This window comes from Durio zibethinus, chromosome 8, assembly GCF_047325235.1.
Source record: "Durio zibethinus cultivar Kanyao isolate XHJ-2024 chromosome 8, ASM4732523v1, whole genome shotgun sequence".
Classification (NCBI taxonomy): domain Eukaryota; kingdom Viridiplantae; phylum Streptophyta; class Magnoliopsida; order Malvales; family Malvaceae; genus Durio; species Durio zibethinus.
The window spans coordinates 4717252-4742341 of record NC_143169.1 but is presented as its reverse complement, the minus strand read 5'-3'; the positions used below and the strand labels follow the sequence as shown (position 1 = coordinate 4742341).

The 25090-nt window shown below is 31.7% G+C and overlaps 1 protein-coding gene across 3 annotated transcripts; it reads left to right on the top strand.

Annotated features, from left to right (window-relative positions):
• Positions 1–763: 763 nt before the first annotated feature.
• On the top strand, positions 764–24788 carry OVA2 (tRNA synthetase class I (I, L, M and V) family protein). 3 transcript variants are annotated; one of them, XM_022865415.2, is made up of 22 exons: positions 764–977; positions 1972–2170; positions 2372–2526; positions 2601–2702; positions 4725–4794; positions 6358–6470; positions 6670–6738; positions 7213–7320; positions 9788–9938; positions 11589–11820; positions 11952–12238; positions 12404–12540; positions 15980–16127; positions 16379–16510; positions 16995–17123; positions 18319–18446; positions 18557–18721; positions 19537–19662; positions 20158–20231; positions 21220–21469; positions 22177–22356; positions 24261–24788. In XM_022865415.2, exons 1-22 carry the CDS (start codon positions 948–950, stop codon positions 24498–24500), a joined length of 3225 nt encoding a protein of 1074 aa, XP_022721150.1. In that variant the 5' UTR covers positions 764–947; the 3' UTR covers positions 24501–24788. The 3 variants fall into 3 exon arrangements, 2 of the variants coding, with proteins under 2 accessions (XP_022721150.1, XP_022721151.1); XR_016343995.1 differs by lacking the exon at positions 24261–24788 and adding an exon at positions 20356–20422 and having other exon boundaries at positions 783–977; positions 22177–22315; XM_022865416.2 differs by lacking the exon at positions 7213–7320 and having other exon boundaries at positions 783–977.
• Positions 24789–25090: the final 302 nt, after the last annotated feature.

Sequence of the window (25090 nt, the reverse complement as noted above, 5' to 3'; positions counted from 1 at the left end):
TAGATTAATAATATGTCTACATAATTTTGGTATTTTAAAATTTTTTCAAAAGTTTTAAGATTAAATCATTATATCAAGTAAGTAATTAATATCAATAATACTTTTTTTTATATTGTTGTACTCTTTAGTAATGATTTTGATGATAAGTTTTCTTAAAATTATTTAATTAATTACTTATTTTCAATTTATTATTTATGAGAAATGTGGGTAAATATAAATATGAGTTATTAATATTAAATTAATCATTCATGCATGAAATATTAAAAATAAATACTAAACATAAGTAAATAAAAAATTATTAATAATTTTTATCACAAACAAAGTTAAATTTATAATTAACCTAATATAATTTCATATTATTAGCAATTATTTTAATCATAATTATATTTATTTAATTTTAAAAGTTAGCAAATTATGAATACCTAAAGTATTAAACTTCAATAGCTCAAAAGTCAAATCCAAAAATTTAAAATAAAAATTCCAAAATTAATTTAATCCAAATTGATTCAATTCAAATTGTTTTAAATTTAAAATAATCTGATTTTCATTTATACAAACTTGATTTAATCCAAATTGAAAATGATATTAATTCAAAATAATCAAATCATTCGTTAACCTAAAATAATTCAAATCCAAAATAAACCAACCCAAAATAGATTCGTTGCACCCAATTGATACCTCTATTGCTATTTTTTGTAGCAATAAAATTTGAAAACAAAATATTAAAGGGTGTATAAAACGAATACCATAAAAAGGAGGGTGTGTAACCTAAAATCCAAGTTGTGGTGTTTGTTAAATTATCCACTCATTTGTTCGCTCTCACTCTAGCTTTCATTCCTGGCAATGGAGAATCTATATAGCTGAAAAACAAAGCCATTTTCAAGAGTACGTCTTTCTTCAAATCGGTTGCGGCAAACTCCTCTGTGTTCACTCCCAAGGAAGCCGCAATGGCCATGATGCAATCTTCTCCTTGTAGAGTAAGTCAAGTCTCTCCTTTAATTATTCTGCGTGGCACACAAGGTGTTTGATATAATGCAATGGAGATCGCAAATGTCTCTTTTTGGTCATTGGGTCTTTGTTTTTTATGTACAGTTGTGTTACAAATGCAGCAGCACTCTTCTGTTTACCATAATGTTGCTTCATGAGCAAAATTCTTGATCTTTGATACCCAGAATTCTTGTCATTATCGTAAAAACCAAAGCTTATTGGCTCTTTTAAGCTCAAGTTACCGATCAGTTTACTTGTTTTTGCAGTAGTCAATTACCCATCGATGGGGTTTTTTTATTTTTTTATTTTTTTTATTTTTTTTTTATGGTTCAACTTTGCGTTATATGCTATTAAGTTTCTGAAGTTGGTTTTCCTTGTTATCATTCCTCAAACAACTATTTTTGGGTTATGAAACTTAATACAAGAAAATAGAAGAAACCATTAAAATTGTATTTATAACATAAATTATGTTGGGTATTGTTTAGATTACATGCTTTCCAACGAATTATATATCTTTTTTTATTTGCTTGCAGCTTCCTATCAAATATTTTCGACACCAAACTCATATTGAGCATTAATTACCTTTTCAGAACATAATAAGCTCTATAGTTACAACTTCTTGGCTATAACATGACCTGTTCTTGTTTATTAATTTAACTTCCTGTTGGCTGTTGCTACCTTATGCCAATCATTCTATTTGATTGCAAAGTGATCAAAGAAGAGAATGTGCAATCTGATGTGACTCACGTTTTCCCCTTAGTTTTTTTTTTTTTTTTTTTTTTTTTTTAAAGAGAAGTTGCATATTAAGCCTTTGCCACTAACACTTATAAGATGCTTGGCATTTTTGTCATTTTCTTTTTTTTTTTCTTCTGAAAATTTTGAAATGAAATAAACTGCAAGGTGTTGCACTTGTTGTTGGTTGTCTCTGGTTTTCATTCTTCAGAAAAATGCTAATAGGTGCAAAATTTGTACTAATACATACAGGTATTGTCGCAAAGAGCTGGTTCATCTCTTAGGAAAACCACTTCTGTTGACTTAATTTATTTCAGAGAAAGCTCTTCAGTTAAGGTTTTCTCTTTCTTAAATATTGCACGCTATTCATCTTATTCTGGAGAAGAGTTTGTTGGTTCTTCAAAGAGAAGATCTCGAGGACCTGTCATGGCTGCAAAGAAAGCATCTCAAGGTCAGGTTCATCACACTATTCTTTTACTGGGAGATGTTAGTGAGTTTAATCAGACTCTGGCTTTTAATTAATCTATTGTTCACAGGCCTTTTTCCTTTTCTCTCTCCCAAGATACTGGCACGAACACAAATGTGCTTGTGCATCACTTATTTTTCACACTTTTTAGATTTTTAATTATTTAGCTTGCTTGCTGTCATCCAGGTCAAAATGAAGAAGAAGGAAGGTACAAGCACACTGTTGATTTGCCAAAGACAACATTTGGCATGAGAGCTAATGCTTTGGTGAGGGAACCTGAAATTCAAAAACTGTGGGATGACCATCAAGTGTTCAAGAGAGTTGTTGACAAAAATGATGGGGTGGGTTTACTATATACTTGTTCCCTTGTTTTATCTTTGCGGACTTGTTAGCTTACTTTTGGTTATTTGTTCAGGGAAATTTTGTGCTTCATGATGGGCCTCCATATGCCAATGGTGATCTACACATGGGTCATGCATTAAATAAGATATTGAAGGATATAATTAATCGTTACAAGGTAGGTATTCTGGCTTCTTTACCTTGGAAATCTAATTTGTTTCCCATGAATTTAGATTTGTATTTGGTTTCGTGCAAGTTGTAACTTTTATAATTATAGGAAATCTTATTTTAAGAATGAGAATGTTGAACATATGTTGGTCTTTATGCGCGGCACTCGCTGCATGCTGATGTAGGATGGCAAGGGGCTAGGGTTTATAGTTGTTTTTATTATCTGATATTCTTGAAGAAAGGAAAAATTGAATAAAGAGAATAGAAGATAAGAAAGATCCTCAAGCTTATACCTAGGGTTCCTTGATTGCATCAGACAATCAAGAACAAAGAAAACTTCAGCTACGCCGAGGGGTTCCTCAGGAGCCACACCTAAGGCTAATTGTATCAGACAATCACAATAGCAATAAAGCTGAAAAGCTTCCCATAACATTCTCTATCACAATTGAAGGAGTAAATTGACTTAATAAAATATTTAAGACTTCAAGTAGAAAAATAACAAACCTTAACTTAAAGCAAAATCTAATAGGATAAAGAAAACCCAAAATGCATCCTAAACCCTACTATAAATGTAAAATACCAATTACAACCCTAATGCTAATTAATGTGAAATAGTCTAAATAATATAAAAAACTTAAATCAATTATACAATTAAGCCCATAAAATGCGACAAAAAATTTAATAAAATTTTAAGTAGTTTAATCCTTCAATTAGCTTCTTTCCATTTTGCATCTCATGCTCCATGCACATTTATCAAAGCAAAAAGAAAAATTAAGGCTCTGTTTAGTTTTGTAAATCATTTTTCACTTGCATTTTAATTTTTTTATTTCCATTTTCTAATGTTTTCTTGAATTTTCTATAGAAATTATGTTTAGTTGTGCAAACTAAACTAAGTTCAATTTTATGGAAATAAAAAATAGTACTTCATGTTCATCAGAGGTTTTTTTTTTGGGGGGGGGGGGGGGGGGCTTCATTATCTTCTTTTCTTAGAGAAGATGGGAAAATCATGTTTTCTTAATTTGGAAAGTCTGTTCTATAATATTGTGGAAATGTAAAAAAAAAAAAGAGTTTTTTCAATTTTTTAGAATGAAAATTTTTGATTTCTAGAAAAATAGAAATATAAAATTTCCTCTCAAAGCATGTGTGCTTATTGTTTTCTTTTCTAGAAAATTTTCTAGAAAGCGCCTAAAATTTTTTAGGCTGAACAGGCCTTACATTCCCTAAAATTTTCTGCAATTGCTTTTAATTGCAATACAATGCAAAACTGAGCCTTAGTCAATTTGTTAATCATAAATTTTCCAATAGCTCAATCTTCATTAAATTTAAATCTGCAAGTCTGTAAATACAAAAATATAAATAGGCAAATACTACTTATCCTAATTTGACTAGGATTACACACATTGTTAAATTTAGGAACAAAACATTTGAATGAACTAAAAGGCATATAATCACATTGGTAGGTTAACTGGAACCAAGAAAACACCCAATGATAAGTAATCTCATTCCAGCGAAAATAATGGAAAAAAGAAAGAATTGTAAACTCAAAAACTCAATTCAAACTGATAAGTTGCTATTGTATTATGAAGGAAACTTTTCCTTTGATTGTGGAAATTGCTTTATTGTTAAAGAACACTCTTACTCAAATCTTTGCCTGATCTACATTTTTTCGCTTCTGTTTAAATTGTCTATAATCTAGATCTAGTGATTTAAACATGGTTTTTTTTTTTGGAGCATCATACTATAACTTTGATTCAAATTCTGTTAATAAACTCTTTAAGTTTCTATGTCTGTAATATCTGCCAAACCAACTTAGTTTTGTTTTCATTTTGATTAGTATTGGCCCAAACTGTTGGCTATTGGATAATAAACAGTTTATGCAGTAGTGATGGCATCATTTGATAAATATTTGCTATAATTTGTTTTGATCTTATCCTATTCTATTTTCTTTTCTGGTATCTTCTTGTTTGTTCTTTTTATAAATTCAAGTCAAATGCTCTTCATTCATTTCTACGTTGTTATTTTATTTGGACAGCTTCTTCAAAACTATAAAGTTCATTTTGTGCCTGGTTGGGATTGTCACGGCCTGCCAATTGAGTTGAAAGGCAAGTATGACTAAGATTACTGGTTCTGTTCATTAAGATGTCAATTGACATTAAGTGATCCTTATTTGGATCTATTGCAAAAGGTGCACCTGAAATTTGTGAGTTTGAGAAAGTAGTTGCATAAAATTTGGATTTTTTATTGATGATGAATCTATAGTTCTAGAGGTGGCAATTGGCCAAGTTGGACCGGGTTTGGGTTAGGTCATTTCAAGTCATAGGAAATTCAGGTTCAAGTCATTTTAGGTTTTAGCCATTTTGGATTCAACAGTTGGACTATTCAGGTTCAACTTTTAAAATAAAATCAAATTAGATTTGGACAAATCATTCAAATGAGTCTAAATTTGTCAACTTTTAAAATAAAATCAAATTAGATTTGGAAAAATCATTCAAACGAGTCTAAATTTGTCAATCGTAGTTAAGTTATTTAATATTAAATTTTATGAAATTGTGGCACGTGGACATACCACATACCTCCAATTTTTATTTTCAATATCATAACAATACATATTTTTTCTAAAATATTGAAGTCATTGGATTATATAAAAATGGAAAGGATAATAACAAGTGAAGTAAAAGTCAATTGGTAATATGGAATTATGTTATATTATATAAAAAATTAACAATTTACTCTTGATAAAACTTTATTAATGATTTCTGATTGATTGATATTTAATTTTTATTTCTAAATTTTCATAGATTGATTATCATTAGCTATTCATTATGATTTTTATTAGGACTTATGAGTTACGACTTACACGATCAAACATAACTCAAAAAGTTAGAAATTGTGTTAATTTTTAGTTATTTAATATTAGAATTTTATTAAGAAGTAAAAAAAAAAAGCTACCTAAAAGTTTGAAAATAAATATAAACATTGTTTGCTTTAAAATAAAGTTAAAAATTTACTTTTTGTAAATGACAAAATATGCGATTTTACTTTTTTATTGAACTGTAATTTTTATGGATTAAATTTATTTTCAAAGATAATTATTTATTTTATTATTTTGTTAGAGTTAAAAAAGAAAATACAATTTTTTAATGTTGCATAAACATATAAATTGAATTCAATTATAATGATAGAAATAAATTTTTCTAATTTTCAATTGTTATGAAAAATAATAATCAAAGTTATTTAATTTTTTAAAGGTTATTAATTTTAATTAACTAATATTTATTTTATATTTATTATTTTTAATTACTTAAAATTTTTAAAAGTAAAATAATACTTAATTTAATTTGGACCTTAGGTTAGGTGGGTTTTGGTTGTTGATTTTTTTTAGATCGAATCGGGTTGGACTAGGTTCGGGTTGGGCAAGTAATTCTAGTTGGTTCAACTTTGCCCGTTCTATATACATCAGCTGATGTTGAATTTTATTTTTCAATAATAGATTTGTTGACCTTAATGGCCTTTTGCCCCCATCATTTTACTCTCCGGTCCAATGAGAAAATATTTTGTCATTCATGGCACCTTGATAGCAGGGTCATTCATAGTGGACTTATGAGGAAAGTCAGAAAATCTTCCCAGTTGAATTTCTAAGTTGACTATCATTTTTATTGTAACAGTTCTTCAATCGTTGGATCAAGATGCTAGAAAGGATCTGACGCCACTGAAGTTAAGAGCAAAGGCTGCCAAATTTGCCAAAGCAACTGTCAAAACTCAGATGTCATCGTTTCAGGTGTTAACCAGTTTAGCTGGTATTAGTTGATTAATGTTACCATATCATCACTGAATTTTTCATGAAATATAACATTTATAAGCTTTCCATAGCTAATATTGACATTGATGATAAATTTATTTGTTTTTCTTTTTATCAGTTTTGGTAATAGATGACCTAAACTTGCAATTGAGTAGTTTGAGTTTCAAAATTTTTGCAGCGCTATGGAGTATGGGCAGACTGGAATAATCCTTATCTAACACTAGATCCAAAATATGAAGCTGCTCAGGTATCTGGTACAGTCTCTCTTTGTTTTATTTTACTGAGTGCTCAGGTCAGAGTATAAATCATAAATATGCATATTATCCATTCTGTATAGCAACGGTGTGAACGATACTTGTAGGCAAGCTATGCTACCTTAAAATTTACAAATTTAGTCAAAACTTTGGAACAGGATGGAAAATTTCCTTTTTTTATGTGTTTTGCTAAGAGGCGGGGGGAGAAAGAAAAGTGGGTGAAGGGGATGAAGGAGATGTTGTGAATCATAAATGAAATCAATAATTCTAAAATCTTGCCTTCGTATGATTTCTTTCCAACATTTGAGTTAACTGCCTTTTCTCTTCATCTTCTTCAACACCTTTACATTTCGTGCAACTAAGAAAACTGATACATTCAAGTCTTGGTTCTAGCACATGCCATGAGATGATGTCTTTTGGTACCCTTGTCTAATAGAATCTCTGATGAAAATGGTGCAATCTGCTAGATTGATGTGTTTGGCGAGATGGCACTTAAAGGACATATATATAGAGGGAGGAAACCAGTCCACTGGAGTCCATCGTCACGTACAGCACTTGCAGAGGCTGAATTGGACGTAAAAATCTATTTACCTTATGTTTCTTTGTTGTGGTAAACTTTAGCCTTCTACTTTTTGATAGTATAACTAACAGCAATGTGATTTCACATTTCCTGCTTTTGACAATGATGCGGCAGTTATAGAGTACAATGCATGCTTCTAGCTTTGATTATGCTTCCTAATTTTAAAGAGTTAATTACACATACATATGGTACCTGAACTATATCAAAATGTATGATATGATACTTGAACTAAAAAAAGTGCAATTGACCCCTTCAACTTTTACATATGTATCAAGTTAGTCCAATGTTAATACCATTAATCAAACCAGCTTATGTGACATCAAAATTGGTTTTTTAATCATAGCATATCCGGTTTCGAGGTAAAGGAAAGCTGTTGGAATATCAACATCTGTTTTGGTAAATGAATAATCGGATTTTCAAAGTCATTATTTACAAATACTGGATGAGTTTGAAAACTGATTATTGATTTACAGTCAAATTGTGTGAATGATACTTGTACTTAGATCAAAATGTGGATTTAGTCCCTCTAAAATGATTTCAATATTGACACTACTTTTTGGGATTTAAAATTTTGATACAATTGTTAGCAGAATTAAATTTCTTCTGTTAAATCTGCTGATGTGGATGTTGACCCAATGATGTGGTCTGGACTTTGCTAATGTGGCAAGCTTCATCATTTAATTGTTTAATTTTTGATGATGTGGATTTTTAATCCAAATTGGATGAAGGATTTTCTTATCTTCTTTCTTTTTTTTTAATTGTTTTGGTTGACTGAATTAAAAATTCCAATTAATAACTCCTCACTCCTCTCAGAGTTAGCTTCTTTCATTGTTTTTAATTGCTCACATAAGTGGATTTTTAATTGTTTTAGTTGACAGAATTATTCCTTTTTTTTTTTTTCTTCCTCATCCCTCTCTTTAAACTTCACACTCTCTCTCTCTTTACCATCTTAAACACTCAAGATTAACCACCCATCTTTGCCTAACTCCAGATTCTGGCATCAGTGTCGCTGTCTGCCATCGTCGGCACTGCCATCCGCTGCTGCCATTGGTGTTGAGAATAACCCAAAAGCTAGCCAAAAATTCCTCTTGGCCTCCCCTACTTTTTTACCAGTTTAGATTTGCCAAAAACAACTCCAGAAAGACTAGATCTAAAGCACAATGCTATGGCTCCTCCATCCAAAGACATACTTTTTGCTGCCTCAAATGGCAGAAATACTCCTTTTCTTCCAACCAAAAAAACAACCCCAGAAATACTCATCCCTTAGCCATTATCTTGCAACCTCAAAACCCATAAGAAACTCAACATGGAATCCTAAACATATTCCCTTTCTTTCCTTTAAATTTTTTTTTGTGCTTTTTTTTTTGTGTTGCTTTGATGATGCTGAATTTTTGGTTTTTCTCAAGTTTTTGGGTTTTGATTTTTAGGCAAGGGTTTTTCAATTGTTGGAGAGGAGAATGAAAGCCTTTTTCCTTTTCCAAACACCAATTTTTTTTTTCTCTTTTCACAAAATCATCCAAACATTAGAAATATTTTATTTTTAGAGAAAACCTTTTCCAAAGAATCTCTAGGATGTCATTTTCATGGTATTGAAAAGAGCCTTAAATTTTTATGGTTTTCTTTAAGCATTTACTAGTTCATATTGAATTTTATTTACATAATATTATATATTACCACATGCATATCTATAATCTATAGTTCTATAATATATAAAAGTATGGATGTAGACAATCTTTTGAACTGACAAAATAGACATCTATGATCATTGCATTTCTAAATTGTCATTTTAAAAATTTTTATTATAAATATTAATAAGATTTATCCAATTTAAAAATAAGAATTATGACTTTTGTTAAATAAATTTATTTGATAAACAAAAGTGAGCTAAAGTTTTCATTAATTTTTTTTAAAGTTATAATTTTACATTAATGTTAAAAAATAATAAACTTTATGTTAATATCATATATTATGTACATGGAACGAACTTTACCTGTTGAGATATGGGTACAATTTCCAAAAACAAGAGAGGAAAGAAAGAAAGGAAAAGAGAACAAAGAAAGAAAAGAAGATTTTGAGAGATGAAAAAAAAATAATTTTCAGCATTGATTGTTTCTGTTGACAATTATGTGGTTGCCAGCCAAGCATAAGCAATAAGGGTTAGTGCTGCTTATCCAGAAAAAAAAAAAAAAGAGTTAAATAATTGCATTGGAAAAGAAATATAATATATGCATAGTTGGATAGAATAAAAGTTGGAGGGTTGAATAGCTCATTTGTGTAAAATTTGAGGGCTACTTCATATATTGTTGTTTGTGTTTTTTACTTATTATTATTGTTATTATTTTTAAAATTATTGTTGTAATAACATATGATCTTTCTTTCAGTGCTGACCTTTATTTTTTGTTCTCTTACATTTCTTCTAGGATTGCTATACTAATAGTTTCTCATTTTATTTCCTAATGTAGTATCCGGAAGGTCACATATCAAGAAGCATATATGCCCTCTTTAGAATAGTGAGTGCAGCTTCAAGTAAAGATGGCCTTTTGGAAGAATTCCTTCCAGATTTATGCCTAGCAATATGGACCACAACTCCGTGGACTATTCCAGCCAATGCTGGTTAGTCTTCTTCGCTTTTGCCCCTCATTTGTCTTAAACTTCCCATATTACTGTCATATTTATTTATACTTATATAAAGCCAGTGTCCATTTCATGCTGGTTAGACATGCATATTACTAAAGTGTTATGCCCTTTGTTTAAGTTGGAATAAAGGTCCAGATAACAATTATGGACTTTTTTGGCTCTTTTGTGTAACTCGATTAGGCATTTGATTTCTGGGCCATTTGGTGGGCTTGGGTTAGCATTTAAATGATTTCAAGAGAGATTTTGGTATCAAATACCCGATCAGGCAAATAAACATCTAGCCAATCTACCTTTGAATCATAACACCTTGTTTCAAATCATAAAATGGCCCACTAATTAACCTTAATTTTCTATCAAACTAACGTTGAGATTGGCTGTCACTCTTTATTTGTTCTTATCCCCTATAAAATTTTAGTTTGACATGGTAAGTAGCTGTGCAAAATAAATAATTATTATTCCTTTGATTTAACGGTGGTCAAAAGCAATATGTCAAGAACACAACCCAACTCATTGGTGCTTTAACTTCCTTTCTTTTTTAAGAGAGAGGGGAAGGCAAGGAACACAAAGGGAGAGGAAGCTAAAAAATCTGATTGAGTTTGGTTTAGAGCCACCAGTTTTTCTCTTCCTCCCAGCCTTTGATTCTGGTTTCTTCTTTATTGTAATTTTTTTTGGTTCCCCATTTTTTTCTGTTTGCTTCAAGAAAATCTGTTCCCCCTCCTGTTTATGAGACTTGAATGTGCTGTTAAGGTATGGTTAGGACTTATGTCACCATGTTTGTAGGCTTGGTATTACACTGTTGTTGGTCAGCCTTGCCATGACTTGATCTCTATCAACATCAAGTGGCACTACAAATTTTATTTATTTTTTTTAATCTTTTCTTACTTGAGTTTGTGTGTTTTGGTTATCCTTATTGAAAGACCAGATTTCTTTAAAAATAATTGGTACAAAAAGAAAATTGTATATATAGGCACATGAGAAAAATATGTTAATTGATGTTAACAAATTAAAAATTAAAATTTGACTGGCTGGATGCATTGCATGGTACTTTCGAGTATGGTTATTGAAGTTGTTACCCATTTAATTCTGGTGACTAGTGATTTTAGCCATAGTTTCTATTTAGGCACTTTCAATGTACACAATCCTTTTATGTTTATGTGCATTACAGATTATGAGTCATAGATATGAATAATGGTGTTAGATAGAGGCCATCATATTGAATGAGTATGTTTTTTTTTTTTTTTTTTTTTCAATTTTATGGTTAGAACCAAAGAATATCAATCTAATTTGAATTGGTTTCTCTTTCACTTGATTTACCTTGCATGCAACATACATGGTTATTGTTTTAAGTTTAGCTTGTGATAGGTCATTATGTGATAAATTGTGTTAAATTAACCTATTGTCAAATGATTTATGTTATTTGGTTTTCTTGAGTCAATGGTACTGTAGGAGAACTATCATTGACTTTGAAGATGCATAAGCAGCTAGTCTGTGGACCTTTTCTGCCTTGGTTGTTTGAAATGTTGAGGCTCTAAACTTGTCTGTTCAATTTATACCATCTAGGTTGATAACAAGTAGTTTGTATGTTAATCTGGAAAAAATTGACATCTCTCTCCTACTCTCTGTCAGCTGTTGCGGTGCATGCTAAGCTTCAGTATGCTGTTGTTGAAGCAAAATCATTCTTGGAAGATGTCCCCCTATCTGCTGGAAATAAAAGGAAAAGACTTGGAAATGTCCTGAAGGAACCAAAGAAGCCTTTCTTGATAGTAGCATATGATCTTGTGCCAACATTAGAAGCAAAATGGGGCATTAAGCTCATCATCAAGAAAACGCTATTGGGTTCAGATCTTGAAAATTGCAGGTTGGGTTAAAACAGAAACATGTATTTACTTTTCAATTAATAACAACTCAATGCATTATCTGATGATGCATGCTTGGGGAAGTAGCAAAATTGTCAATTTTCTGAAGCATAGATCTTACTTGTGGTTTCAGGTATGTTCATCCGATTAAAAACAGGGAATGCCCTGTTGTCATTGGAGGAGATTACATTACAACAGAATCGGGAACTGGATTGGTGCATACAGCACCTGGTCATGGTCAGGAGGATTACATGACCGGTCTCAAATATGGACTGCCTATATGTTCTCCTGTAGACGATGATGGAAAGTTCACTGAAGAAGCTGGGCAGTTTACCGGGCTTGATGTTCTTGGAGATGGTAATATTGCTGTTGTCAAATACTTGGATGAAAAAATGTCCATTATAATGGAAGAATCATATGGTAGGTTTTCAATTTGAAGCCAATCTTTCTACTGTTGTTCTTACTTTTCTTTGTGATAATTTTCTTAAGGTCTGTTATTGTTGCCTGCTATTCTCATGAAGATGTACTGTTAAAAGAAAATGGGTGGCCATGTCAATATATCACACTCCCTTTTCTTTTATGCAGAACACAAGTATCCATATGATTGGCGTACAAAGAAGCCTACAATATTTAGGGCAACTGAACAATGGTTTGCATCAGTGGAAGGCTTCCGTCAGGCTGCTATGGATGCAATTGGCCATGTAAAATGGATTCCAGCTCAGGTATTAGTTTTAATTGGCACTTGAAGTAAGCCCCGCGTTGCCCACATTCGTATGCTTTGATATTTTATGGATGGTTCTCTTAGTTTGCTAACAGTTTTTATTTTAATGAATCGGTGCAAATTTTTTCCTAACTTCACATGGCATGACTAACATTTCATTTTAGAACCTTAGCAGTTGGTTCAGATGTCAAATTTGAATTTTTTTCTTCTACATACTTATTGCTTTATGGCTATACCATTTTGCTTTGGTGGTCCTGTAGCCAGTGAAGTTTCCTTAATATTTGTTTTATCTACTATTTAGACCTATAAGGGAAAGGTACAATAAATTATTGAAGCCAACATTTACAATTAACATTGTGCCAACATTTTTTTTTTTTTGGGGGGGGGGGGGGGGAGGGGGTGGATTTGAACCTGACTTTTAGCCAGGATACATGAACCTACCATTGAGCCAAATTCGAACAATGATTGTGTAGAATGAATATAGGATTCTTTTTGGATTTTTTTTTTCTTTTGTTCTGCTACCTGCTTGTAACTTTTTCATTCTTAGGTGCCTATTCCTGGTTTGCCCTTCTGTGGAAAGTCATAACATATATTTAAGCTCATTGGTAATTTACCTTTCACATCATAAATTAAGCCATCATTAGAGTACTTTTATATTGGTTTAGAAGAAAATTATTGATGTATTACATGTGTAATAGGATTGACATTTACTTCATATTTCCCAGGAGCCTTGTGCATAATTGCTTTTGAGAGTTATGATACCAGGAAAGGTGGCAATAGTGCCATGTTGTGAGTGAGAGGTGTGTAATGAGAGAAAGATATATAGGAAAATTGTTAACACTAAAATCAGGTAGCCTTCTATATTTATATTAAAGAAATAGAGTATGTAAAGACTTTTGATAAACTATTGAGAATTAAAATTTTTAATAATTTAATGTTTTTAATGTGTTTGATAACTCATTTAGAAACCACTTCAATGGAAGAGTTTCAAAGAAAAAGAGTTGAAAATCTCAAGTAGTTAAAAGTACTTAAGTACCATTTGGTATCACTTTTAAGAGCATTATGTGATCTAATTACCATGGTGATAAGATCACCAAGGTGATTTGATCACTAGTGATCTTAGATTATCATGTTTGGTATAATATTACAAATAACTGAAACGTATATCACTGCATTTAGTATTTGCACAGATAGAAAGATTATCGAATATAAAGCACCCTAAATAACCTTGATATTAGTAATAAGATTATTTAAAAGAAAGTATCAATTTCAATTTTATTCAATGAATAATTTATAAAATAATATTTCATTATTCTATAAAAAAATTATAAGGTGTGAAATAGTTCTGATGAGTATAATTCAAAGTTATTGACATGTTCACATAAGTTGTCTAGTAGGTTGCAATATGAGGTCACTATTTCTCAAAACCAATCTGGATTTATGCCAAGATGCTCCACAACATAGACAATGCACCTATTAAGGCTTCTATTGGAAGGTTTTCAGACAAGAAAGAAAGATCTACATATGGTATTTATCGACTTGGAGAAAACATCTGATAGAGTTCCCCGAGAGGTGCTTTGGTGGGCTTTAATGAAGAAAGGAATTCCTTTAAAGTGTATTAACATAGTTAAAGATATGTATGAAGGAGTTGTAATGAATGTGAGGACATTTGAAGGCATGACTGATAGCTTTCCCATTATAGTGGGATTGCATCAAGGTTTAGCACTAAGTCCATTTCTTTTTGCATTAGTTATGGACAAGCTCACTAGATATATCCAATACAAGGTGCCATGGGGTTTGTTATTTGCTTATGAGAGTCCTAGTTGCTGAAACTAGTGATGATCTTAATGTGAAATTAGAATTATGGAGGCATACACTGGAGTTTAGAGGCTATAAATTCAGTAGATCTAAAATTGAATATATGGAATGTAAGTTTAGTAATCATAGGGAAACGAGTGCTAGTGTGATTAAGTTGGATGGTGAACTAGTACCAAAGAGTAATCATTTTCAATATTTGGGATCAATTATTCAGATCGATGCTAAGATAGAAAGGGATGTAAATCTTAGGATTTAAGTAGAATGGGTGAAGTGACGAAGTGTGTATGTTGTGTGATCCCAACATGCCTTTAAAGTTAAAGGTGAAGTTGTATAAAACAACTATAAGGCCTACATTATATGGAACTGAGTGTTGGGCCGTTAAGAAACAACGTGAGAAGAAAATGAGTGTGATTTAGATGAGGATGCTTGGATGTGTGGGAAGACTAGAAGACACAAAATTAGAAATGAAGAGATTCGAAAAAAATTAAAGATAGTTCGAATTGAGGAAAGGATGAGAGAGAGCCGTTTGAAATGGTTTGGACATGTAAAATATTAGCCTATTGGTGCATCAATTAGGAGAAATGAGCTTCTCGATTTAGGAGAGACCAAAACTTCTGGCAATAAACCGTGAAAGACGTTAATACAAGTAATAAGAAGTGATATAAGGGTTAAGGAAGTAGATGAAAAGGATGTTGTTGATAGAAATGAGTGGCACAAGAAGATTCAAAACTACAACCTAACATGATTTTTTTTTTTGCCTTTCATACAGCCGACCCCAGAGTTATGGGACATAAGGCTTAGTTTGTTGTTGTTGTATAAGTTGTCTTGTATAAGATGATTAAAAAGTGTAGATTTATTTATTAAAATAAAAAATTTGGGGAGAAACATATTTTGGTGGGTACCACATTGAAGGTAATTTGTCCTAAAATGATTTTGAAGATCATTTCACCTGATGATAAAACTTTCCAATCATTTTGGATGGGATTTAAATCACCTCATAAGGTAGTGATCTAATCACTTTCGATAATCTAAGATCATTGCTACATAGGATTCCCAAGTTACTACCAAATACAGGGATTTAATCACGGTGATTAGAGCACCCTTGATTTTAAAGACATCACCCCATCCCAAATACCACCTTAGTCTTATTTAAGGAAAAATTTCACACTTAATTATATTAATCTTAAAATTTTTTTAACTACTTATTTTTCATTTCTAACTACTTAGAAAAAAATCAATTAAAATCCATTTAGTATTTAACTTTCATACTGCCAAATGATTTTTATTGTAAAATTCAATACTTAAATTTTCAGAACTAAAAGTTCAGTACTTAATTTTTCAATTTTTAATTTTTTTTAGTTTATCAACAAACCTAGTTAATCTTCTCAACAGTAGAATTTGTTGCTATTTCAAGATTCTATGTGGGATGATATGGTTGGAGAACATAATTTTTCCTCTTTTGTTGGCTATTAAGAATATATTTTATTATATCTTTGAGTTTTTACTTTCTATTTGTTTAGAATTTAATTTACTTGAGCACTTAATTTTATCTTTTGACAAATGGTATCATTTTTGTTGGTGGCTATATGTTCTGTAATTGTGTTTGGTTAATGACTTTTTAGGCAGAAAATAGAATTTCTGCTATGACTTCCAGCCGATCTGATTGGTGCATATCAAGGCAAAGAACATGGGGCCTTCCCATACCTGTCTTTTATCATGTCACTTCAAAAGAACCTCTCATGAACAAAGAAACTATTGATCACATCAAATGTAAGATGTTCTCTAAACCTTGCCGCCTTCATTTATATTTTTTAAACTTGATATAATTTGAACTAACGAAAATTCTTTTCATTTTAAAATTTTCAAGAATTCATTAGTGATATTTTTGGATCCCTATTTCAGTTTGGGTTCTTTTCCACTTTTAAGAGGGTCCCTAATTTTTGCCCCTGTATGGTACTTTTAAACTTCTGTGGAGCTATTAAAATTTCATGCCATGATATTCTAATAATTCATTGTGGCAGCCATTATAGCCCAAAAAGGCAGTGATGCATGGTGGTACATGACAGTGGAAGACCTGCTACCTGACAAATATCGTGATAAAGCATCAGAGTATGAAAAAGGGACTGATACAATGGATGTCTGGTTTGACTCAGGTTTGTTTATTAGGGGTTGTGCTAAGAAATTCTCCAGCTACCTGTGCATCAAGCTGACTTACTTCTGAAACTAGAAGTTTTTTTAACTATTTTTATTTTCCTTTTATTGTTCTTTCGGGGTGTGCATTGGAAGGGGATTACGGTACCTCTGTACTTGTGGTCATATGAAATCCATTAGCATAGAGTTTTAGCAAAGCTATTCCTGGAGGTTGCCGACAAATGGGGAAGAAAGTTTTGTTTCTGCTGCATACTAGATTTATGATATGAAATAGATTGTATTGCTTTTAAAGCACTTTGTAGAACCTGTTCTGTAGTTAGACTATAGATAATACAGAGACATTATTACATGTTATGCAATTATTTTTCCTGCTTTTGAGTGCTGCTCTTAGCTTTGAATTCTGTTATTATGGTTGAGAAATGGTTAATGTTGTTAAATATTGCTTTATTAGTATTCTGATGTTTGTTAGTTGCACATATATGGCAGGCTCCTCTTGGGCTGCTGTCTTGGGAGAAAGAGACGGCCTTACTTTTCCAGCGGACTTATATCTTGAGGGTACAGATCAGCATCGTGGGTGGTTCCAAAGTTCCTTGTTGACAAGTATTGCTACAAAAGGTATCAACGTTGAAAAGAACGTTAACCCTATAAACAAAAGGTTTTTAAGATGCATAATTCTTTTGTCTTGCATGGTATAATTTTTGGCTTTCTTGGTGTGCGACTTTTTCTAGTTCAAAAAATTTGTCCAAAAGAATTATTCTTGGCCATGAAGTCAAAGTGAGAAGTGCTTCTGTATGTTAGACTTTTGCTAGGAAAGATGAAGAAACACAGATGGTTTATTTCCCCAAGACTATATTTAACTATATTAGCATTGGTGTCCTTGTGGTTTACCTGTGGCCTGATCTTTTTCCATTTTGAGAAGTCAATGTTGTTTCATTTTTCAGAATGGTTATCACCATTTTCTTGGATTTTTTTTTTCTTTCTTGACATTGTTGACCTTAGCATCAAATTACTACTATCAGGAAAATAAATTTGAATTGGTAAGCACAAATTCTATTTCTATCTCCTTATCATATTAAGTTTTCAAAAGAGTGATTACCATGGGCACAGTGCCTGATGCAGAACAGTGAGATACAGATTAGAGACAAAACAGAGGGGAAAGGGAAAGCAGAACAAAGAGGGAAAGATTCATTCCAATAACTTAAATATCAAAATCTCAATGATCCAAATGAACCAAATTTCAATTTATTTAGATAACAGAAAGTACTTGTAGGCTGTAGGCTACACTGAAACCAAAATATAAACTCAAAATACCAAATATAATTTTGATGACTTATTATCTGAAAATAAGCTACACACTAACATAAACTTACCTAAATAATCTATGCTATCCTAAACATATAAAAATTATGAGTAAGACCATATTATATATCAATGTAGTAAATAATACTTTAATTGCTCATGCAACATCTTCCTGTCCTGCATTAATGAATGCAGTTGCATTTGGTCTTAATAATTTTAATTATCCTTATGATTTATGTGCTGTGCTGGTGGTTGCAGCTCTGGATTTGGTATTAAACTAGTTTGTTCAAAAGAATATATTACTGCAGTCTAATAGTTTCCAGCATGTCTGTTGTTGCAATGTGATTCGTTTAGTTTCATTTTGGCTTCTAGCCTGCTAATGTAGCTAATTGCAAGTATGTTTATGTTCCTTCTATTGTATTATAATTTTATGTAGATGTTCTTTAGCAAGGTATGCCTGTATTAGGATCTGTAAAACCCTATATGGTCATTAGTTCTTCTTACCATGCAGGAAAGGCTCCATATTCCAGTGTTATGACACATGGATTTGTATTGGATGAGAAAGGTTTAAAGATGAGCAAATCTTTGGGGAATGTTGTGGATCCTCGTACCATAATTGAGGGAGGGAAGAACCAGAAGGTTAGTCATTGGCAGCTAGCGCACCCCATCTTGAATTCTTTCTTTTTTTTTTTTTCCCCTGTTCTTTTTGGTAGATATGGATTCTGATGATAATTATCTCATGGTGGTAGGAATCACCTGTCTATGGAGCTGATATTTTGAGACTCTGGGTTTCTAGTGTAGATTATACAGGTGATGTGATGATTGGTCCCCAGGTCCTCCGTCAAATGTCTGACATATACAGGAAACTGAGAGGAACATTAAGATATCTCTTGGGCAATCTGCACGACTGGAAAGTATGTTCTAGTTCTTTTTTAAAATCAGAGCTTCAAAGTATTCCTGACATCATTTATTATCTTGCTTTCCCTCCCTTACAATGTGCTTGGATGAGGAATTTCTAAATGAAGTCATTTTAAAATGCAATTTAATAAAACATTTGTAATTGCTTTGTTTGGACAAATATATTTTGAAAAAAATTTAAGTATTGGAATTTGATGAGATACAATATGATTATAATAGGAAAAAATGATATCAGAGATAAAAAAAAAAGACGTACCAAGAAAAATATGCAACATGAGTGTCATTAGATTTATAAAACAATATTACTAATTATATGAAAAAGAATAAAATATTTTAAAGTGGTTTTTTGTAGTTAAGAGTTAAAGAAAATAAAAGCTACATAGAAAAAAGAAACGTAATAAATGTTCACATCATAATAAAAGACCAAGGAATTCACAAACTCATCCTCAAAGAGGTGTGATGTGAAATGAAATTTTGAACCTTCCAAAATTCTTCATTCAAATTCTAAGAATTTTGACAATTCAAAATTTTATTTTGTCAAACAAGTTAATTTTTTGTAAAATTTTGAAATTCTCTCCACTAATAAAATCCCTAACCCAAACACACCCTTATATTTCCCAACTAGACGATTAAATTGCTCGCTATTTTTTTTAATCCTTCACTAACTAACCTCCATACGTACACAAATAATAATAATAATAATAATAATAATAAAACACACTTGGAAATGAAGAAATTGAGAAGTTTATATTGCATTCACAGTGTTGTTCTCTTGATTTGTGATTTACAGTTTGCCTACTTACATTGGCAGGTTGAAAATGCTGTCTCATACCATGAACTGCCCATGATTGATCGGCATGCACTATTTCAGCTTGAAAATGTTGTAAAGAATATAAGGGATGGTTATGAAAATTATCATTTTTTCAAAATATTCCAGGTATGTATATTTTTTAAAATTGTATATTGAATTCATGATGTCGTGTAACTTTAGCTTCAAGCTTACTGGCATTTTGGAATATGACTATTCCCTAAAATCTGCAAAAATCAGTGTGAAATTTTTGTGTACTTCAAATGCTTTCTTAGTTGCTTGATGGGGTCCAAGAAATTGAGAAGAGGCATAACTAATTAAAGAACCTCTATGTTCTTTTCTCTCTGCCCTCTTTATTTTTATTCTTAATAGTAATAGCATCTGGAAGAGATCCTACTAGTTGACCATGTACTAATACTCTGAGTAAAATGTCGAATTGACAATACAGTTCCAACCTTTAGCTTTTTGTTGCATAATAAAAGTTGTCTTGCTTGGGTATGGCAGCCCCCTAACAGTTGTCTCATTTGATATACTTTAAATCTTCTTACATGTATTTAGCTAAATGCACATCTTTTTAATTTGCTTTGTTTCTAATACTGTGCAAACTTTTTTCCCCTGCTCCAGATCATACAACGGTTTGTCATTGTTGACTTATCAAATTTCTACTTTGATGTTGCCAAAGATCGACTTTATGTTGGGTAATTCTTTCCCTGATTTCTTATATGCAGATATCAATTCTACTCCACTTTTCTTCATTATAGTGTTTAGATGTAGTCCTTTTTATCTAACTGGTGACTTTAGTGTTGAGTCTTTGTCTTAAAGATGTTCACTTCTTCAATCTGATGCACCTATTGTGATTCTTATGTCTAGATTGTCAAGCTTTTTCATGGTATAATACTGTTTTACTTTTATTTTGTATCTTTCCTCATGTAAGGAACAAGTTTTTGGAGTTTACTTTGATTTATAACAGGAAGATAACTTTTACTCCAAGTATATACAAATTCTGACAGATAGAGCTGGCTTTGTATATACAGAGACAAGTCACCTCAGTATGCAGTGTAATTTTGTTGATGCAGTAATTTACTGCTGGCAGTTATGTGGTTTAAACTAGAGCTTTCGAGAAATAAACTGTGTTTTGCTTGCCGAATCAAGGCTACATATAAGACTACTTCAAAATATCCAACTTCTAAAGAAAAGTTTTACTAGTGTGTTTTTCTTTATGAATCTAGGCCATTCAAGCATGATCATCCTGCTAGAGCAAGTTATAACTGAATAGCTTATGTCACTGTGTGCTTAATGCAAATACGTCAGTAGAAATGTTTTGAAATAGCAGGAAACTGTTCCTATGAGCTTGGAACATTCTTCATTTTGCGATTTTCAATCATTTATGTTCTGTTTCCCTTAATTGTAAAAGTGCTGAGCTTCTCAGATGCTGGTTTATTGTCTCTAATTTTTGGAGCAAATCAATCAGTAGATGGAGAATCTTCATGTGTCATCTGTGTTAAGGCATATTGAGATAACAACTAATTTCTTATTTATAAGCAGAAATCATCTGTACAGTCTTCGCCTAGGTGTTTCAACTGTAGCCAACCATTATGCTTAGGCTTTTGTTGCTTCTCTAGTTTCAAAGAAAGTCATTTTGGAGAAGCATCTCTCTTTTTTTCTTACTAACATGACAATTTGCAGGGGGATGACAAGTTTTACAAGGAGAAGTTGTCAAACTGTTCTTGCCGCACATCTCCTTTCCTTAGCCAGGGTAATTGCTCCTATTCTGCCACATTTGGCAGAGGATGTGTGGCAGAATCTTCCCTTTCAGTACGCCGTCAATGATGGTTCCATTGCTGATTTTGTTTTTGAGTCAAAATGGCCAGCCTTGAATGAGGAATGGCTTGCATTTCCGGTTGAAGAAATTGATTTCTGGGGAAAGGTCCTTGAGGTAATCATTCTTTCTTCCTTATAATAGAGTGAGGTGAGGTTTTGTTCGAAACAAGGTCTGAAGTGTCTTCAACTTTTCTTAAAGTTTGTCGTGTACCCTGATCTGCACTTGTATTTCGTGTTTGTTTTGACCACATCCTTTTAGTGAAGGATTGTGTTAGCAAGAAATTTGGAGACGTACAGTTTTCATTACATTCTTGCCAATGATATGGTAAATAATATGAATTTTTATTTAGAAAGTTTTTTGCTTTGATTTTAATTAAACTGCAATAACTGAATAAAGAATTTATCTTCGTTAATAAAATTAATTCGAAAGAAAAGTGACAAGATGTTTAATTTTGGATTCATTTTGTGAGAAATTGCATACATTTTTATATTTTATAAGGGGATATCCAATTTATAAGATTTTATCTCACTTTTAATTTCTTAATACCATGTCGTGACAAATTGCCAATCTTTTTCTTTGGTTCTCTGGGTTTTTGCATTTTCTTTGCTGATTTGTTTTGTTTTTATTTTCCTTTTGTGCCAATGTCAGAAAATCAGCTTGTATTTATCATTGAAATGGATGGAGATTAATGTGATAGCTCCTTTCTTAAAAAAAAAAAAAAAAAAAAGAAAAGAAAATATAACTATTTTTTTAGATATACTAGTGGAAACTACTTTCAACAAAGATTGGCAAAGTGCTAATGTTTGTCTTGATGATACCAGCTGAGAAATGAGGTAAACAAGGTGTTGGAGGTTGCTCGTTCTGGGAAGTTGATTGGTTCTAGTCTAGAAGCAAAGGTTTATCTACATACATCTGATGCTCGTCTGGCATCTAGATTACTTGGAATGTGTTCAGCAAGAAATGATGCAGATGCCTTGCACCACATATTCTTAACATCTCAGGTATTTTAATTTCTTTTACATATTCTCTTGAAAATGACTGACCTACATTTAATATATATATATATATATATTTGCCTTGCCTATGTTCATAAGTAGGGAGTCACTTATTGGTTTTAGGCTTTAGTTAGTTCTTCATTTTCCCCTGGATTCAAAATCTTGTCAGGAGCATATATATTTTTTATGTGAATCTTTAGTATTGGGTTGTTACCTATAGTTGTTTTATGCTTACTGGACCTCTACAGCTTTACTTGCAAAAATTGCCCAATGACAAACGGATATAGTTGGGGCCAGTTTCCATTTGGGTCAAATTCTGCGTTTAGAGACTTTTGTATATTCTATGACAATGTTGGATTTGGTCCCTATTCTATTATTTAGACAAAATTGAGTCCCTATACCGTCAAATTTGTTAAATCAAGGGCAGCCAATAACACCGTTAGTCTTCACTTTTGTTGTGGCACATGACATGGATCTCTTTTTATATTTGTAACATGGATTTAAATGACTACATGGAACATGTAAAGCAGACAATCGGCAAAAATGCTGCCACATGGCTCCTTCTCTCTCTCTCTCTCTCCTTTCCAAAAAATCCATTATCTTCTTTAGTGTCTTCTTTCCTCTGATTTCTCCCTTTCAGAAGCTAATTTCAATGTCAAAATCATCTCCCTTTATCCCTAAACATCTCTTTATAGGTCCCAAATATGTTCTTACTAGTTCAACACCACTCCACCTTTTCTTTACCAGATTCATGCCTTCTTAGCCTTCTCATCTTGCTTATTCAACTCCATAGCTTGTAAGAACCAACACTGATGGATTGAGAATTTGTAATGTTCCTTATCCTTTCTCTTCATCTTCATGCCATCATCTTTTGTAATGTTATATTTGGCTATTAAGATTTTGCTTGAGCTAACATAGGCTTTTTTCCCCATTCTTTTTTTGTGTTTATCCCCTGTGGTTGACCTTCAATTGATGGATTGATGATTATTTTGAGCGTTTTTGCCTTTCATTTGTTTAAAACTAGGGCAGCGTGTAGATGCGTATAGAAGATGTTTGTCATAATGTTGTGAAGAAGCAATTAATTTGTTTCTAGGATTGTAGGTTGTCCTGCCAGTGATATGAAATTTAGATATATTTGTTTCAGGTTTTTTTTTTTTTTTTATAACTTTTCAATGTATGACTATTGTATGTGGGGTTTTAGTGAATGGTTATTTGAGGAAGAAATCAAGAAAATGGGTGAGGAAACATAAAACAAGAAAAACGAGTGAAATCGAAAATAGTATGTCATGACCAGCAAACAAAAAATGGTAGCTATTATCGAAACAGGAGAGATTGGCCAGGTTGGCTGGAAAAGAAAATAAATAAACTAAAAGTAACTAAAAAAATGTCCCTTTTTTTTCTTTTTCAGTTTAGTTTTTATTAATTAATTTTTTTGACACAAGGAGCCATGTGGCCAAAATTTTGAAATTTGTCCGCTTTCAGGTGGCCACTAAATCCATGATACATGCCACAGAATCAAATTTAAGGATAGAAGACTAAAGGAGTTATTAATTGTCCTTGATTTAACAAATTTTAAGACTAGAGGGACTTAATTTCTCCATATAATAGATAAGGATTAAATCCAACAATTTTTTCATATAGCATAGGGACTAAAATCAAAATTTAACCTTTGCAGTTGTGTATGCTAAAATTCTGGTATTCATTTATCTTTCAAACCTCGAGTCACTGGAAACTAATCCACCTCATTTTTAAAGGATTGTATTTCTTCATGCATGCTATGTAAAATGAATTGATTTCTTTTCTTAGACTTGTTAGCCCATTTACAATTCTTTTTATTTTTGTGTAATTTTTGAACAGCAGAAAACAAATACATTATTCACTTGTTCTTTAATTTCAATGGAAATTCACAGGTAGAGGTAGTTCTATCTTTGGGGAATGAACTTGTTCAAAATATTCCATATACCGGAGAGTATATGGTTCAGGAGGACAGGGTCTGGATTGGAGTGTCAAGGGCTGACGGTTCCAAATGCGAGAGATGTTGGAATTATTCGCCCAAAGTTGGTTTTTTTGTGGAGCACCCCACCCTTTGTGGCCGCTGTTTTGATGTCGTAGGTATTCAACCAGCTCCGGCAACGGCAGCCGTCAGCTGAGACCTAAAACCAAAATCCAGCTGAAAGAGAGTTAACCGGATTGGCCCATCTACCTTTTGAGCTCCTAGAGTCTAGGCTAGCCATTGTATGGCGGGCATCAATGATTAGGAATTTAGATAACGGTCCCAATCACTTATTTGGTCGTATCTTGTTTATCACATTTTTGGATGTAACGTAGATCATTGCGCTCATCGAGGTTGTCACGATCGTGAATTTTTTTTTTTAATTTTACATAATTTGTTATAAAATATAATAATTATAATCATAATCATAAAAATTTTTATTTAATGATTTTAAAAATAATTTATGATACTATATTTTTTATTTTTTAAAAAATATTATTCATAATTTTAATTAGATTATAATAAAATATTCATATTTTGTTTAACAATAAAATTTTTGCTTAAGTCAAGTTAATATTCAAATATTAATTTTAGACAAATCAAGATATTAACGAAATAGAATATGTTAAATACTAAGTATCTATATTTAATAAAATGACAAACTTAAAAATATAATAATTTTAAATTCTATCAATTACAATTATGGATATATATTTTAAATTTTATTACATGGTAAAATGATAAAGA

Coding starts and splice junctions, on each gene's coding strand:
- OVA2 (XM_022865415.2), top strand. CDS start 948: ATGGCCATGATGCAATCTTCTCCTTGTAGA. Junction 2,527..2,600: donor TTGTTGACAAAAATGATGGG/GTGGGTTTACTA, acceptor TTATTTGTTCAG/GGAAATTTTGTGCTTCATGA. Junction 9,939..11,588: donor GACTATTCCAGCCAATGCTG/GTTAGTCTTCTT, acceptor ACTCTCTGTCAG/CTGTTGCGGTGCATGCTAAG.